General features: G+C 39.1%; 1 protein-coding gene and 2 long non-coding RNA genes across 3 annotated transcripts in view; 2 read left to right on the top strand and 1 right to left on the bottom strand.

Annotated features, from left to right (window-relative positions):
• Positions 1–17,016, top strand: part of lrp2b (low density lipoprotein receptor-related protein 2b) — a 58,341-nt gene that overhangs the window by 26,182 nt on the left and 15,143 nt on the right. The window contains exons 39-57 of the mRNA XM_073814611.1: positions 35–955; positions 1,053–1,218; positions 1,304–1,462; positions 1,551–1,840; positions 2,087–2,290; positions 3,136–3,378; positions 3,839–3,964; positions 4,084–4,203; positions 4,527–4,658; positions 4,765–4,966; positions 7,198–7,493; positions 7,670–8,186; positions 9,833–9,985; positions 10,073–10,243; positions 10,786–11,009; positions 11,218–11,395; positions 11,476–11,672; positions 12,229–12,474; positions 12,610–12,738. Coding sequence (XP_073670712.1) covers positions 35–955; positions 1,053–1,218; positions 1,304–1,462; positions 1,551–1,840; positions 2,087–2,290; positions 3,136–3,378; positions 3,839–3,964; positions 4,084–4,203; positions 4,527–4,658; positions 4,765–4,966; positions 7,198–7,493; positions 7,670–8,186; positions 9,833–9,985; positions 10,073–10,243; positions 10,786–11,009; positions 11,218–11,395; positions 11,476–11,672; positions 12,229–12,474; positions 12,610–12,738 — 4,674 coding nt within the window. The remainder of the gene's footprint in view (positions 1–34; positions 956–1,052; positions 1,219–1,303; positions 1,463–1,550; positions 1,841–2,086; positions 2,291–3,135; positions 3,379–3,838; positions 3,965–4,083; positions 4,204–4,526; positions 4,659–4,764; positions 4,967–7,197; positions 7,494–7,669; positions 8,187–9,832; positions 9,986–10,072; positions 10,244–10,785; positions 11,010–11,217; positions 11,396–11,475; positions 11,673–12,228; positions 12,475–12,609; positions 12,739–17,016) is intronic.
• On the top strand, positions 13,923–15,799 carry LOC135720474 (uncharacterized). The gene is made up of 5 exons (XR_010521288.2): positions 13,923–14,217; positions 14,760–14,853; positions 14,952–15,084; positions 15,167–15,268; positions 15,379–15,799. It is a non-coding gene; the product is annotated as an uncharacterized lncRNA (long non-coding RNA).
• LOC135720475 (uncharacterized) lies at positions 15,435–16,700 on the bottom strand. Its single transcript, XR_010521289.2, has 3 exons — positions 16,456–16,700; positions 15,895–16,031; positions 15,435–15,571 (listed from the first exon to the last, which is right to left on the bottom strand). It is a non-coding gene; the product is annotated as an uncharacterized lncRNA (long non-coding RNA).

Genomic DNA, 17,016 nt, shown 5'->3' with positions numbered 1-17,016 from the left:
GCAAATAAATTTATTACATTATTGTTTTTGTCAGGAAACTTATACTTCACCAACGCGTTTACGACTCAAACGTACCTGGAGGTGTTGTGTCTGAACACCAGTAATCGACTGATCCTGCTTAAGAGTTCAGATGACCGTCCACAAGATCTTGCTGTTAGCCCCAAACTGCGCCTTCTCTTTTGGACTGATGCTGGCCAGTCACCTAAGATCGAAAGTGCTCTTTTAGATGGTACCAATCGGACTGTCCTTGCCACTGAGAGCCTGTCCTCCCCCCGGGGTCTTACAATTGACTACACCAGTGACTTCCTGTACTGGGTCGACGACACGCTAGACATGATCTCCCGCATGGCACCCGATGGTTCTCAGCGCCAGATTGTACGCTATGGCAGTCGCTACCCCTCCCCATACAGCGTTGCCATCTTTGGCAACTACATGCTGTGGGTGGATCGCAAGCTTGGCAAACTTTTCCAGGCCAGCAAGCTACCTGAGAATACAGACACGCCTGAGGTCATCCGCGATGGTATTGTGGATCTGACAGATGTTGCAGTGTTTGACAGCCATGTTCAGCCCACTGATGCCAACCTGGTGGGCTTTAACCCATGCCATGAGAACAACGGGCGCTGCACACAGTTATGTTTCGCAATACCTGAACAGCAGAAGCCCAAATGTGGCTGCGCTCACGGCTCTCTGCTCAGCAATGGGGTCTCTTGCGGTTTCGGCCTTGACGAGTATTTGTTTTTCACCACGGATTACACTCTGAACAGCGTCAGGCTGGACCCAGATGACCACAACTCCCCGTTCCCCACTTTTTCCCTAGGCTACGGTGTCTTGGCAACAGAGTTTGACTTTCAGGACAAGAGAGTGTTCTTCACCCAGTACTTGGGTATAGGACAGAGTAAAATTGGATACATCACAACCACCAGCAGCACAAGCCCTCCAATCACCATAGCCAGTGGTACAATCTGATGTTTTCACATTTTTTGAATTATTAGAGATGCCAATAGCAAAATGTGTTCTGAATCTTTTCTTACCAACTGTGTATTTTACTGTAGATCTAGATGATCCCGAAGGTTTGGCCTATGACTGGATCCACAAGCGTCTTTATTTCACTGATTATTATAATCGGAGTGTGCAGGCCATCGGAGTGGGTGGCCTAAACCGCTCCTTCATCGCACATGCCAACCGGCCCAGAGCAATCGTAGTGGATCCCTGCTATGGGTAAAATATCCATACTGTTGTTTAAAGTTTCAGCACCATCATGTTAAAAAATGCATTTCAAGTAATGTTTTTGTTTCTTACTTAGATACTTGTACTGGACAGACTGGGGATATCCTGCTAAAATTGAACGAGCCACACTTGGTGGAAACTTCCGGATCTCTATTGTAAACACAAGCCTTTCTCAACCTAATGCTCTGTCTTTGGATTATGAAGAAAGATTGCTGTATTGGGCAGATGCAACACTGTGAGTTTAGTTCTCAGAGATGCAAACATAAATTGTGTGGAAATATTGAACTCCTCTGAACTCATGTTTAACTTGCTCTGTTCAACAGAGACCGGATTGAGCGTGCGTCTTTGACCGGAGCCAACAGGGAAGTCATTCTTACCCTCACGCAGAACCCATTTTCCGTGACTGTGTTCCAGCAGGATATCTACTGGACGGATTGGAATACATGGACTGTGTACCGTGCCAACAAGGACGACGGCTCCGGAGTCTCAATAATGGCCACGGATCTCCAGTATAGACCCAATGACATTCACGTCTTCTCTGGCAGCAAGCAGGAGAGCTGCTCAAGTCCCTGTCAGCTGTTCAATGGAGGCTGCAGTCATGTCTGTGTGCCAGGTCAGTCTGTGTCCCATGTGTACAAAGTTAGGTTGAATGGCAGTCATTGATACTTATTTGGACATTTAAGCTATGTTTATTTAAGCCAATACTGTATAAAAATTATAAAAACAAAGGGACATTTATCTCAAAAAGAAAATTTTAAGCAAAAAGAAATTTGGCAGGTATGAAGTATTGTATATTTTATTCAAATTTAAGGCTACTCTTTGTATAACATCACTTATGCCTTTTGTCTCTTTGTTCCAGGTCCAGCTGGCCCAGAGTGTCAATGTCCAAGCACTGGTAACTGGTATCTGGCCAACAATGGGAAAGACTGCATCAGTGACAACGGGCAGCGTTGCCATCCAGACCAGTTCACCTGTCTGGACGGAAACTGTTTGTCCCAAAGCTGGAAGTGTGATGGCTACAAAGACTGCAAGGATGGATCAGATGAGCTTGAGAGAGTGTGCGGTAAGTGAGAATTATATTGTTTATCCTGCATGTGTTTCTGTTGAACACAAAGAAGATATTTTGATAAAAGATGGTAACCACACAGTTGATGGTACTTCCATAGTACTTCCATTGACTTCTATAGTAATTTTTTTTACTGTGGCAGTCAGTAGGTACAGTCAACTGTGTGTGTGGTGGGACCTTGTCATCTGCTGATCTATCATTCATGTTGAAATAAATAGCTTAAACACATATCCCAGCAAGCAACAGTCATCATTTCAGCGTCTAGTTTAAAGGAACAGTATGTAAGAAATGTATATCAATTAATCATAAAATGGCCCTGATATGTCACTAGATATTAAGAAATCATATTAAGATATTAAGATATTAAGAGAGCATATTAGTACCTCAAAGATACATTTTAGCATATCAAAGGTACATCTTGGTACCAAATGCATACATATGTGTACCTAATGCTACATATCAGGACCTTTTTAAAGGGTACTACCTCATTGACAGCTGGGGTACAGATTTTGACCATTGAACAGTGTATGATCAGACATCTATTACATTTTCACTGACTGCCCAAATTTTGGCTTGTTTCAGCCTAGAAGTCTAGGCTGTTTTGAAGGCTATAAGACATCTTTTAAATGTACTGTAAAATAGCTTGCTGTGGTTTTACACTTCACCTATTAAACAAAACACTTTAACATCAAACTCCATCAAAAGTATGCACATGCTTGTTTCATGCAACCAATTATCTCTTATTTATAATAATCTATATACAATAAAATAATAAAATCTCAATAATAAATCTACCTTTTTATGTACTGTACTTTATAAAAAAATTTATGTGCCCTGTACAGCTTTCCATACCTGCTCACATACTGAATTCACCTGTGATGATGGGGGCTGTGTGCCTTTGTACTATGTGTGCGACTACATGAATGACTGTGGAGACAACAGCGATGAGGATGGCTGTCCCTACCCCACCTGTAACCCCATCACAGAGTTTACCTGCGCTAACGGCCGCTGCATCAGTGCTGCGTATGTATGTGACGGATTCAATGACTGCAGAGACAACGGCACTACGGATGAGATTAACTGCCGTGAGTGACATCCACATCTACAGATCAATAATCTGTACAAGATTTCCTTAAAGGGATAGTTTACACAAACATTGTCAATGCATTATACATTTCTTCTGTGAAACAAGTTGCAAAAATCTTTACTACCACTTCAGTCCTTTTTTACTTTCAATGTATCACAAAAAGTGCACATCAACATTCTTTAACATTTTTAGCTGTTTTTGAGAAAGTTGTTTCAGTTTTCTAGCTGTTCTAAATTTTTTTGCTTTTGTTCAATAACAAAAGTTTCCACCCCAAGCTCACCCACATACTATTCATTGATCCAATATTTATAGGTCTGGCCCAGTTTTGCTCCTGAACCATTTCTGTTCAATTGCCATTCTATGTGTATCACTAGTGGTGCAGATATCACACGCATCACTTTCCATTTAAAAAATGTGATAGGTTTTTGGTAAGCACAATCTTTTTATTTATTTTTTAGCGGACAGAACTTGCACATCTGGCTTCATAAAATGTGACACAACCAACATCTGCATCCTTCCATCTAATCTGTGTGATGGGTTTAACAACTGTGGGGACAACAGTGATGAAAATCCACTCTTCTGTGGTGAGGGGGTTTTCTGTTTTTTCTGCAGATTTCTTTTATTCATCTGCGAATTTGAATCAGAAAATTATTTTACTTTAAATATACGTGCTGAAATGTCCTGCTCTGCTTATGGTCAACAGCTGGCCGGACTTGCTCTGCAGGTGAATTTGGCTGTGATAATGGCAAGTGCATTCCTGAGTCATGGTTGTGCGATCGTATTCCAGATTGTTTGGATAAGACGGATGAACCTCCTACCTGTGGTAGGTATCAAATCCCACTTGCCTTTTAGGAAGAGCTTAAAACACCATCTACTGCTCTTTCAAAATACAGGTGGAAGTAGTATCCAACATGTTTTACTTAAACATGTTTGAAGGTAGTTGAAAACGAGTGTGATCACCTTAAATTTGTAGGGTGATAGTGCCATACTTATACTTCCCAGATAACATTCAAGGACTGAATATTTTAGTAGCCCATATTTTTAGTTTTTGACAGATGGATGCACTTTTTAGACATTTAATGGTTTAAATGCCAAAATGTAAAGTCTTTCATTAATTACTCACAAGACCTTTATGTTTTTCACAAGTCTATCCGGTTTGGACTTGCAGCCCACAGCAGTTCAGTTGTGCAAATGGACACTGCATACAGAGATCTTTAGTGTGTGATGGCAACAATGACTGTGGAGACAACAGCGATGAGGCTCCAGAACTTCAGTGCGGTAAGGGCTGTAATTCATTTCCAATGCGTGTTGAAAATGAAAAAACATTTTTCAATAAATGCCTACCAAATTATGAGTCTATGTATGTATTGTGTTATTAAATCAGAAACAAGGACCTGCAGCCCCGGTGATTTCGCATGTCCTGTTTGGTATTCGGGCTTTCCGCGTTGTGTTCCATTGAGCTTTGTATGTGATGGTGAAAGAGACTGCGCAGACGCCGCAGATGAGCTGCAGAACTGCCCCAATCGCACCTGCCACATGAACGAGTTTGCTTGCGCCAATGGTCGCTGCATTCTGGTGCCTTTTCAGTGCGTCTCTCCTACTCCACCCATACACTTGTGTTATTGCAGGGAATGCTTGAATTGGGTGGGGCAAGGGGTCCCAGTTGGAAAATGCACATAGACAAAATATATAATGTTTGCTTCAGTGTAGCATATCAAGTATACATCACAAAATATAATAATTTGTGACCCTGCACTGTCAGAAAAAAAGGTACACAACTGTACCTTTTTTGTCACTGGGGTGGTACCCTCAAAGGTCAATTGAACATTTCATGTTGTACATTTTGGGGTACAATATTATACCCTAAGGACCTATTGTGTACCTGAAGGAACAATTTTGTACCAGTTACATTTTATAAAACAGTCCTCTAAAGGTACACAATAGATTCTTAAGGTACAGTAATGTTAGTAAACATTGTATTATGTTTATTATACATGTACAAAACTGAACCTTAAAGGGACATTCCACTTTTTTTTGAAAATATGCTAATTGTCCTGCTCCGCTAGAGTTAAACATTTGATTTTTACAATTTTTGGAATCCATTCAGCTGATCTCTTTAGCATTGCGCTAAAGAATAACTAAAGAGTTTCGATATTTTTCCTGCTATTGAAAGTAACCAAGGGGACTATTTTCGGGCAGTGCGTAATATCACTAGTCCTCCTGCAGCCATGTTACATCAGCAAAGTCCTGGATTATTACCCAGTTTGAGAGTATAGTTCCTAGCCATATCTGCTGCGAAAATCGCAACTTTTAATTTTCTGTCGCTCTTAGTAAACGATGTAACTACAGAGGAGTCTCAAGTTTTAAAAAGGAAAAATATCGAAACTCTTTGGTTATTTTTTAGCGCAATGCTAATGGTCTAATTAGATTCAATGGATTGTGCTAAGCTATGCTAAAAGTGCTAGTGCCACACCCCGAGATCAGCTGAATGGATTCAAAAATGGTAGAAATCAAATGTTTAACTCTATGGGAGCTGAAAATGAGCATATTTTCAAAAAAGTGGAATGTCCCTTTAAGGTACCACCCCAGCGACTAATTATGAGATTAGGAGCACTTAAAGGAATAGTCTACTCATTTTCAATATTTAACTATGTTATTACCTTAACTAAGAAGAGTTGATACATCCCTCTATCATCTTAGTGCGTGCACTTAAGCTTTGGGGCGCGCTGCGACACTTCGATAGCATTTAGCTTAGCCCCATTCATTCAATGGTACCAAACAGAGATAAAGTTAGAAGTGACCAAACACATCAACGTTTTTCCTATTTAAGACGAGTAGTTATACGAACAAGTTTGGTGGTACAAAATAAAACGTAGCGCTTTTAAAAGAGGAACTATATTGTATGGCGGAATAGCACTTTTGGGAGTAATTCAAATCGGCTGAAAAATCCGCTCCCCTTCTCCCTCTCATAATGGGAGAGTTACTGCGCCGAGTCGAAGTACTCCCAAAAGTGCTATTCCGCCATACAATATAGTTCCTCTTTTAAAAGCGCTACGTTTTATTTTGTACCACCAAACTTGTTCGTATAACTACTCGTCTTAAATAGGAAAAACGTTGATGTGTTTGGTCACTTCTAACTTTATCTCTGTTTGGTACCATTGAATGAATGGGGCTAAGCTAAATGCTATCGAAGTGTCGCAGCGCGCCCCAGCGCTTACATGCAGGCACTAAGATGATAGAGGGATGTATCAACTCTTCTTAGTTAAGGTAATAACATAGTTAAATATTGAAAATGAGTAGACTATTCCTTTAAGTAATCATATCCATAATAAATAGGTAAATGTGTGTTAATTGCAAACTTTTTTATTTTAAATACTGATATCAATGATTTTATGTATGTTTTATTATTGTGCACAAAACACAGATGGCTTGCTAAACATTGATTTCAATTTCTGACATGTCTTTTAATAAAATATATCAAGGTTATTTGGTTCATAGATATCACAAAAAGCTGCGGGCTTTCACATTCTGTGTCACAATTAAGTAAAGTTTTCAAGAGCAGCAGGATCTCATGTAGTGTCATATTTGCTAAATTGGTTAGATTAGATGCACCTCACTCAAATCTAATCCTAAAACCTAAACTATTCATAATTTTAAACTGTAAGCAGCATTACCTGCTAACTAGAAAGTACCCGAAACTGTGCTGACTGCTTGTGGGACCCCTCAGTGGTAGTTTACTATAGGGTCTTCATTTCAAACACTGATCTATACCACAGACATCAGTACAATCAATTAACTGTGCATCTTCCGTCATCAGCTGTGACCGTGTTAATGATTGCGGAGACGGCAGCGATGAGATCGGCTGCGTGTATGACACCTGCTCCAGTAGCGAGTTCACCTGTCAGAATGGAATGTGTATCCCGTCTGCGTTTGTTTGCGATGGAGCTGTAGATTGTCGGGACGGCTCTGATGAACTAGAGGGGCTGTGCAGCAGCCCGACACCCACCTGTGCACCTGGACAATTCTTGTGTCAAACTGGGGAATGCATTGACAATTCCAAGGTCTGCAACCAGCAGAGGGATTGTTCGGATAATAGCGATGAGAAGGGCTGTGGTAAGACATGACTTCATATATAAAAAAGGGATTACCACTTATGTAAAGTAAAGAGGATAAAATAGTCAATGCTCTCTCTTTTCTATTTCATTTTGGATTAAAGCATCTGTTTAAATGAGGTGAACATGTAAATAGTGCATGTGTAACAAAGACACTGTACTTTTCTCCTCTCATAGGAATAAATGAGTGCAGTAACCCAGCTCTGCACCAGTGTGCTCACATCTGCACAGACACTCTGACAGGTTACTACTGCTCCTGCAGAGAGGGTTACAAACTCATGCCTGATGGCAAGGCCTGCGAAGATATCGATGAATGCAAGGAGACACCAGAAATGTGCAGTCAGGTGTGTGAGAATGCCGTGGGCTCCTTCTACTGTAAGTGTGCTGCGGGATACCTGCGCGAGCCCGACGGTCGCACCTGCAGGCAGAACAGTGGGATCTCTCCGTACCTCCTTTACAGTAACCGGTACTACATCCGTAACCTGACTGCAGATGGATCTTCATTGTCGGTGGTGCTGCAGGGCCTGTCTAACGTTGTGGCTCTTGACTTTGATACCTATGAGAAACATCTATACTGGCTGGATGTGGGCACGATGCGCATTGAGAGGATGAATTTAGACGGAACGGGAAGGGAGGTCATAATGCAAAATGACCTTGCTGGAGCAGAGGGTCTGGCGGTAGACTGGGTGGGCCGGTAAGTCAAATGAGGACATTAAATCATTATACTTAGTTGTTTGTGTGATTTGACTTCTTGAATGTTCAAAACTTTGTTATTTTTTTTCATTAGAGCAGATGTTCTCAACCTTGAGGTTTGGGTTATGGCATATTTTATGCATGTTTTTTTTTTTAAGTTGAAAGTTAAAACTACAAAATAAGTAATAAGGGTAATTTTTTACCTGATATATCTTTTTTATTTATGGTTTGTTATGATGTGACAATATTTTGGTTGATATTGAAAATTGGATTTTGAGGGTGCAAAACAATTAAATATTGAGAAAATCACCTTCAAAGCTGTCCAAATGAAGTCCTTAGCACTACATCCATTCACAAAAAATAAAAGTTTTCATATATTTATGGTAGGAATTACAAAATATCATCATGACATGTGATCTTTACATACCGGTAATATACTATCATTTTTGGCAAAAAATAAATAATTTGGACCCATACGATGCATTGTTAACTTGCTACAAATACCTATGCTACTTATTACGATGTTTTGTGTTCCAGGGTCACATATGTTTCTCTTGTGCTTACATTATTAAGTGAAATGTTGCAATGAACACAAAGCTGGGTTCAGTTTAACAAGCAATTTGCTGCAAAATAAACATTGTGTAAATTGTAAAAATACTGATTAAAGTACTCTGTAGAAATACTTTATTATAACTTACATAACTGTATGATTTGTGTTATGAAACAGAAGTCAGATATTGAAAATGAAAAATTAGACTATTTAGGGTATTTTGTCGAGAGGATTTTATTTTTTAATTTACTAGGCAATATAACCATGAAACAGATTACCAACATATCTCCTCAGATACAAAAAAAAGAAACTGGGTTAAAACCAACCCAAACTGAGATGTTTTAGTCCAATTGCTGGGGAATGTTGGCAAATCTAACTCATTAAGTTAAGTTGTTACATTTTAACACACCAAATTGGTTCTTTTTTAACCCAAAGGTTATAGTTTTGTTATAATACTGGGTTAAGTGAATATTATAAATGGTCTAATGTTTTTTATTGCAATTGAGGATAATATGTAACAATTTATTTGATCAATTATACATTTATCTAATACTTTTGCTTGAAATCTGCTTATTCCCTTATTGCTTTGTTGGCAGAATCCTAGAGTCTGATAAAAATGCTAATTTGAGGTCTTTGAATGTAAAAATCAACACTATAAATCTTAACATGGTATGTCTATTATTGTTTCATTGCACTCTTCAAACAATAATGTTTGTTTAACACAAAGTTGGGTAAATGTTATGCAGAACCAACTGTTGTCTTAAATCATAAAGTGCAATGAAAAAATCAGACCGTGATAACATTACATGTGTTATAATTCTTATTACATGTGCTACAACAGGCATCTCCAACCCTGCTCCTGGTGAGCTACCGTCCTGCAGACTTCAGTTTCAACACCTGTCTGTTATTTTTAGGCAACCCTTAACACTGTAAATAGCTGCTTCACCTGTGCTTTATTTGGAATGGAGCTAAATTTTCAGGACGGTAGCTCACCAGGAACAGGGTTGAAGACGCTTGTGCTATATTAATTACAGTTCACCTCAATCAATAAATAAAATCCACTCAGGGTTAATAAATTGATGTTTCATTTCGTTCAGGAAGCTCTACTGGGCAGATGGAAGTATTGGAGCCATTCATGTCTCTGAACTTGACGGACGTTACCGAAAGAAACTCCTCAAAGATTGCGTCGATGCCAACTCTACATACTGCTTTGCCAGTCCTCGTGCTGTTGCTGTCAACCCTAAATACGGGTGAGCAAAATAATCAGATTTAACTTGTTTGTTGAGTTACACACAGTGGTTTTATTCCCAAATATTCCTCTTCCTGTTCTTGGTCAGATGGTTGTATTGGACAGACTGGGGTCGGACACCTTTCATTGGGAGGGCTGGAATGGATGGAACTAATGCATCTGCCATTATCACTGCAAAACTAGCATGGCCGAATGCCCTGACCATTGACTACACCACCAACAAGATCTTCTTCGCTGATGCTCACCTCAATTTCCTAGAGTAAGATTCTTACAGTACTATTAGTATTAGTTCGTTTTCACTTTGACTTTATTTAGGTTAGTTTTTCAGTATATTTTATTTACAATTTAAAGCGTAACTAAACCCCTGGTCAGAGCCTGACTCCAGCCACTGGCAATATTTGAAAAATGCAAGAAAAGTGGGCAGATCCCAAGGAGATAGAGGGGACGAACTAAGTGTGTGGTGAGATCGTAACAAGGGCGTGGTGATCTTGAACCTGCTTACGTCACGAGTCATTTTTTGGACCCACCATCCAATAGGAAAATTCAACTGCAGTAGCCCCCGTTCAACCTGAAGAGGGCAGCACTCAGACGTTTTTACACCATATATTGTAGTATTGAAACACTTTACATCTAAATGTCAAAAAACGTACTAAAATCAACGAACAGCACTAATAAAGCCCCATTCTTACAGTTCATTAACTAAAAAAAGTTGGTTTAGGGTTTAGTTACTCTTTAAATATGTTTCTTACTTTAGGCCATTTGGTATTATTGCACTCATGCCATTATTTCTGATTTCAATAGTTATGCTGATATGGATGGACAGAACAGACACAGGGCCATAGCTGGCTCTTTGCCTCATGCTTTTGCGGTTACCCTTTTTGAGGACTCAGTGTTTTGGACCGACTGGAACACTCATACTGTGGAAAGAGCACACAAGTACACTGGCGCTGACCGCATTGTCATGGGCAACAACACACACCGCCCTAATGACATCCACATCTACCATCCTTACAGACAGCCACGCAGTACGAATTTTACTTGACATAATGTGTACAAAAGCATCAGTTTGTGCATCATTAATCCTTTTATCATTCATGTCACAGTTACCTATAGTTCCACTGGTAGTGCATGTTGCTTTCAATGCCAAGGTCATGGGTTCGAATCACAGGGAAAAATGAAATCTATGTTAATTGTTTTACGTTGCTTATACAACATCAATGTTTTGTTTTTTAGGTGAGAATCCCTGCAATGGTCATGACCTGACCTGTAGTCACCTGTGTCTGATTGGGCCGGGTGGCACATCTGCCAGATGCGAATGTCCAGATCATTTTATCGGAGTGTTTATTGGCTTCAGGATCCAGTGTGTGGCCGACTGCTCCAGCACTCAGTTCCGCTGTGGTGACAATGAGAAGTACGTTCACCTTTCGGTTTTTAAGGTTGATATTCCTTTGCCTTTTGTTACATTATTTTGTTTTATCTTTTGATCTCCAGGTGTATTCCCATATGGTGGAAGTGTGATGGTCAGTCAGACTGTGGGGACGGCTCTGATGAGCCTCAGACCTGTCCTCCACGTTACTGCCCGATCGGACGCTTCCAGTGTCAGGATGGGAACTGCACCTACCCATTCTTCCTGTGTGATGGCCACATGGACTGCGCTGATGGATCTGATGAAGACGCCGCACTCTGCAGTATGCAACACTTAACATCTCAACAGCGAGAAATGCATTCATTTGTTTCAAATGTGTCATCAAACAGAACGGGTGCAATTTGTTGCAAATACAGTGCACTGTCAGACAAAAATAGGCAAAAAGGGTCCCTTGCTGTCACTGGGGCACTACCCTTTCAAAAAGTACATATTTGCACCTAAAGAGATCATATTAGTATAGATCCTTTCCAATGCACTGTCTATCAGATAAAGCCAAAATGGCCCAAAAAATAACTTAAAGTTTTCCAAATCATCTTTACTACATTAAATATTACAAATAAAAAAATATAGACAGAATAAAGTTTAAAGAACATTTCTTTAGCATCTAGTTTTGTATTTTTAGATTTTAGTTGACATACCTGTATTGATTAAAAACAAGGTCAGTTTCTCATTACCTGGGATTTATGCATCAAATCACAAAATCATCTGATCAAGCTAAAAAAGCACCTGTTTCTTAGATCGACCCAAACTTATCCTGTTGTCTGTGAAAAATTTTCCTTTACATTTTTGACATCCTACAAGCCTTGTTTGTACCCCAGGTGACCATCGTTGCACTGAGAATCAGTTCCAGTGTAAAAATAAGCACTGCATCCCCATATCCTGGCACTGTGACGGTGTGAAGGACTGCACTGATGGCAGCGATGAGGAACCAGAGAGCTGCGCGGCGAAGACCTGCAAACCCGGGGAGTTCCAGTGCAAAAACGGACGCTGCATACCACCAAGCTATGTGTGCGATGCGCAGGATGACTGCGGTGACAACTCTGATGAGCCGTATGACAAGTGTGGTGAGTATTCCTATAGTTCAGTTGGTAGAGCAAAGAGAACAAAGGTCGTAGGTTTGATTCCAAAGAATTTAATGCCTTTAACACCTAGTTTATATCTTTAAAATGTCTTTCATCGTCCTTCATCAATTTTTATAGTGGGCCCAGATCATAAGTGTGATGCAGAGACAGAGTTCTCCTGCAAGACGAACTATCGCTGTATACCTCAATGGGCTGTGTGTGACGGCACCAATGACTGCATAGACAACAGTGATGAGCAGGGCTGCCGTAAGTACCATATAATGCTGTGACAGGATTCACATTAGGGATTGACAAAAAACAGAAACGCACTCCTCTAAGATACAATCTAGTTCTACTGTATGTATTACAATAGAGTGCCACAGTGATGACGTATTTTTGTAGGCCAACCCGGAAGTCAGTGGGACACTGGTTTCTTTGCCAAAAAGCCCATTAATTTTCCCCATAGACCATTCATTATGTTTAACAAAAGTTTATGACACCAAAAAGATAATCTTGACAGATTAATATAGAAGGAGTCTAAATGCGTTTACTAGAAATAAAAAGCTAACCTTAGGCTACAAGTGAACTACATCACAGTCTCTTAACATCAACATCTGACAGCTCTTTCAATTTTTTTTAAACACATTTAAAACCATGTTTCCTAAAAATGGAAGTACTCTGTGGATGAATCTTTGATGGGAATTTCACCTATGTTGCGTTGTTTTTAAGATCTTCATGCGCGATGGCTTTTAAAGTCCCTGACAAAGTCAGTAGTCTCATGTAGCATCTTGAATGGGGGTATTACTGATGTGTTTTATGTGGTGAATAAAGCGTTAAAATTTTTTGGCTTATGTTAACCCAAGATCTTATTTAAAGAAACACGCCCACATTTTGGGAATTTAGCTTATTCACTGTATCCCCCAGAGTTAGATAAGTCCATACATACCTTTCTCATCTCTGTGCGTGCTGTAACTCTGTCTGACGCAGCCCCCGCTAGCTTAGCATGGAAGTGAATGGCTTTAGCTAGCATACCCAATAAGTGACAAAATAACACAAACATTTTCCTTTTTATGTGTTGTGATTTGTATAGTCACACCATGTACAAATAACAAGGTCATATCAGACACAGCTATCTTTTAACAGTATACATAATGGGAACTATATTCTCAGAAGGCGAAGCACTGCTACTGGGCGGAGTGATTTGCTCACAGCACCTGAGCTAAATTCCCAAAATGTGGGCATGTTCCTTTAAAGAGCACCTATTATGGGATACACGTTTCTCTAACGTTCGAGGACTACAAAAAACACTCGGATTGTAGGCAACAGTTTACTTCCTGGGATTAGTGACGTAGATAAGACCAACATTATCATAGTCAGCCCTCTCTGCTTTGCTTGGGTACGCCCTCTAAGACGAGGGTGGGGTGGGGTGGGGTGGGGAGCGCCGAGTCAGAAGAGAGCTAAAATGGCGGAGGTTGGGAGTCCCTGCTTTGACTCTGTTTGCAAACTCTTGTTTCATTGTTTAAGCGATTAAATCTCTCGAGTAGACACTGTCTCTTTAGATGCGAGGGCAAAATAGCACTTTATGGACTTCCACAGAGGACATCATGTTTAATACGGTTCCGGAAAAATCCAGTCAGAAGTTGTTCACGGAGTTTTCACAATAACTGCTTCTCATGAACCGAAGCTGGATTTGCGCGACGTCTCCTCTTGAAAGTTGGATTACTGTGCACTTCTGGATCACAGACTGTAAGTATTCATGTTTATTATTTGCCTTTTACTGTACATTACGTAACCGGTAACCGGAGATTAACATAATGTGCGTGTAGAGCTAAGCTTGCAAGCTAATTGTTTTGTGTTGTAATACTGTATTTCATAAACAACGTACCATATTTACACACGTGTATGTTGAATTATCCAGGCTTTCGTTTTTTTTTATCGATGTTGGTTTAGACATGTTTACAAACTTGCTAAGTTGCTAAGATAAATACAAATACAAATGCCAGCTAAACTGTTACCGGTAAAATTTGTTCTCATGATCAAACTCAAGAAACTCTAACTACAGATGATTTGTTTAAAGTTATATGTATTTTACTGTTGTATTTACTTGAAGCTTTCTTAGATTTTGAAACGAAGTAAACACGTAATGTGTGTTGCTAATGTTGGGCCATGTAATATGTAATACATTTACGTTTTAATGAATAGTCTAACGATTTATAGTCGTTGTACTCTATTGTTATAATATTTCTTTTTGACTGAATACATGTTTGTTTTATTTGTCTATATCCTAGATTCGCAGCTGTACACATCCTTCTACACTGTATGCAAACATGCAACATCATAAAACACAGTACAAGGAGTCAGACTGGCATATGAGGAGCAAAGGTGTTTAACACATATTATGTATTTACCTAGTGAAACCACTACCAGTCTTAAATGAATAACTGATGATGACAAAGTTTTTTTTCTCTGCATAATAATAGGAACCCAGGCAGTAGCATCGTTTCACAATGTTTCCATCACCATCATCAGTGGATGCCTTTGCCGTCCGTAGCCTGAGATTTCAGATTTGCAGCAAAAAAAATTGATTTTCTCATTTATTGGAATGCTGTGCAGGTATTTAAGTATTTTAGTAACTGTGTTAAATAAAGTAGTATTTACTTTTACAATAAATTAATTGCTTGTTTATATTTTACAGGTATTTGTACCTTGCAGCCATCCAATACAATGTCACCAAGCCGTAACAAAAGCAGGAGAGGGAAAGTACAAGGCTATGTTCCCAAAACACAAATGACATACCGTAAGCAGTAATGTTTTATCTCAAATACATTCATAATTAAAAACTTAATGTATGAAGCAGGGAAATAAATTATCAAAACAAAAGATTTATTGACTGCAATATTTGTACAGTTATGTGGAGGATGTGATCAGGCTTGTGTTTGATGAGGTATGAAGATAAGCTGAAGGAAACCCCGATTCCAATGGACCTGGCATCACAGTTTGAGAGACCTTCAAAGGAGGACGTGATTGCATGCCATCTTCAGTGCAGGGGTCGTCGAAAGCCAAAATTGTGACCGATCTGATCAGGAAGCTCCAAGCGTATCTGGAGAACAACACACGACAGGATGATAACCTTATAGTGTCGTCTTAGATAGCACCAGCTGACAAAGCTTTGATATGCCATTTATCTGAATAGATAGCTGTAAGAAATGAATTGAACAATTTTTGAAACAAGAGCACAATATGGTTACTAAAGTATGTTTATTTGTATATTGTTTAACATTTAAATATATATTTGTAATAAATAAAAAAAACTTTTGACTGACTATTATATTTTCTTTAAAGTTGCATCTTTTGTTCTTTTGGGTACTTTGTTACTATAATGATACTTTAGTGTTATTGGTTTAAAAATGTAATAAAACTTACTCTAGTCCTGCACCTCAAAGGCTTATAGTCGGTACAATAAATGTTCTGTGTGTAGGGATTTAGACAATTTGTGCAAAACCTGGATGATGAATCACGCAGGTAAGAGGCCCTGGAACATGTTGCATTCTCCTTAAAACCTAATAAGTAAAAACATAGCACTTATAAGTAAGCAGTTTTTCATAATAAACTTTACCATAGTGAAATAATGTAGAACATTCATTTCAATTAATACTTTCTTTGTGCTACATTTGGTGTTTCCATATAGTTTGCACAGTAATATAGTACTTCTTTTATAATTAAGTTTACAATAGTAAAATAATGTTAATAAGTGAAATAGTTTTATAATCATTTCAACAAATACTTTCTATGTGCTACATTTGGTGTTTCCATATAGTTTGCACAGTAATATAGTATGTAAGCGGTCTTTTATAATAAAGTTTACTATAGTAAAATAATGTTAATAAGTGAAATAGTTTTATAATCATTTCAAATAAAACCTTCTATGTGCTACATTTGGTGTTTCCATATAGTTTGCAAAGTAATGTAGTACGTTATAATTACCTTTTGGATGTCTTTGCAACACATTTTCGTCTTCGTTTAGCATTCTGGCAGAGCTAAGGACACCTAAAAAAGTTAAATCCAATCGCGTTCATTGACGGAGATCGTTTATATCGTAACGGCCGTCTGAACTCTCTGGATCGAGCTTGAAGTGGTAAGGCAGTACAGACACCATCGTTTATAGAGAAATATAACGCTTGTTTACGTTGCCTGTGACTCTCAGTCAGAACCGGAAAATCCACGCGTAGTCAGGGGCGTAACCTTTCAAACACACGCCGAACCCAGTTGACCAATAACAGTTGAGTAGTCATCTGACCAATCCGAATACACTAGACATGTTGGGAGGCGGAGACAGGAACTAAACCGAGCGTTTTCCAGACATGCAGAAATCGGTGAGGTATGTAAGCAATTTATAAGACTCACAGTGCATTAGTTCAAGTTTTAATAACATGTATGTACTATGGGATATTACAATAACGTGCTAATTTATTAGCATAATTGGTGCTCTTTAAGTATTTTAACCAAAACCCTATTCAAAAACCCATTGACGTCGGGACGAGGGAG

Source organism: Paramisgurnus dabryanus, chromosome 1, assembly GCF_030506205.2.
Source record: "Paramisgurnus dabryanus chromosome 1, PD_genome_1.1, whole genome shotgun sequence".
Taxonomy (NCBI): Eukaryota; Metazoa; Chordata; class Actinopteri; order Cypriniformes; family Cobitidae; genus Paramisgurnus; species Paramisgurnus dabryanus.
Note: the sequence above shows the minus strand (reverse complement) of the source record. Positions and strands in the feature narration are given on the sequence as shown.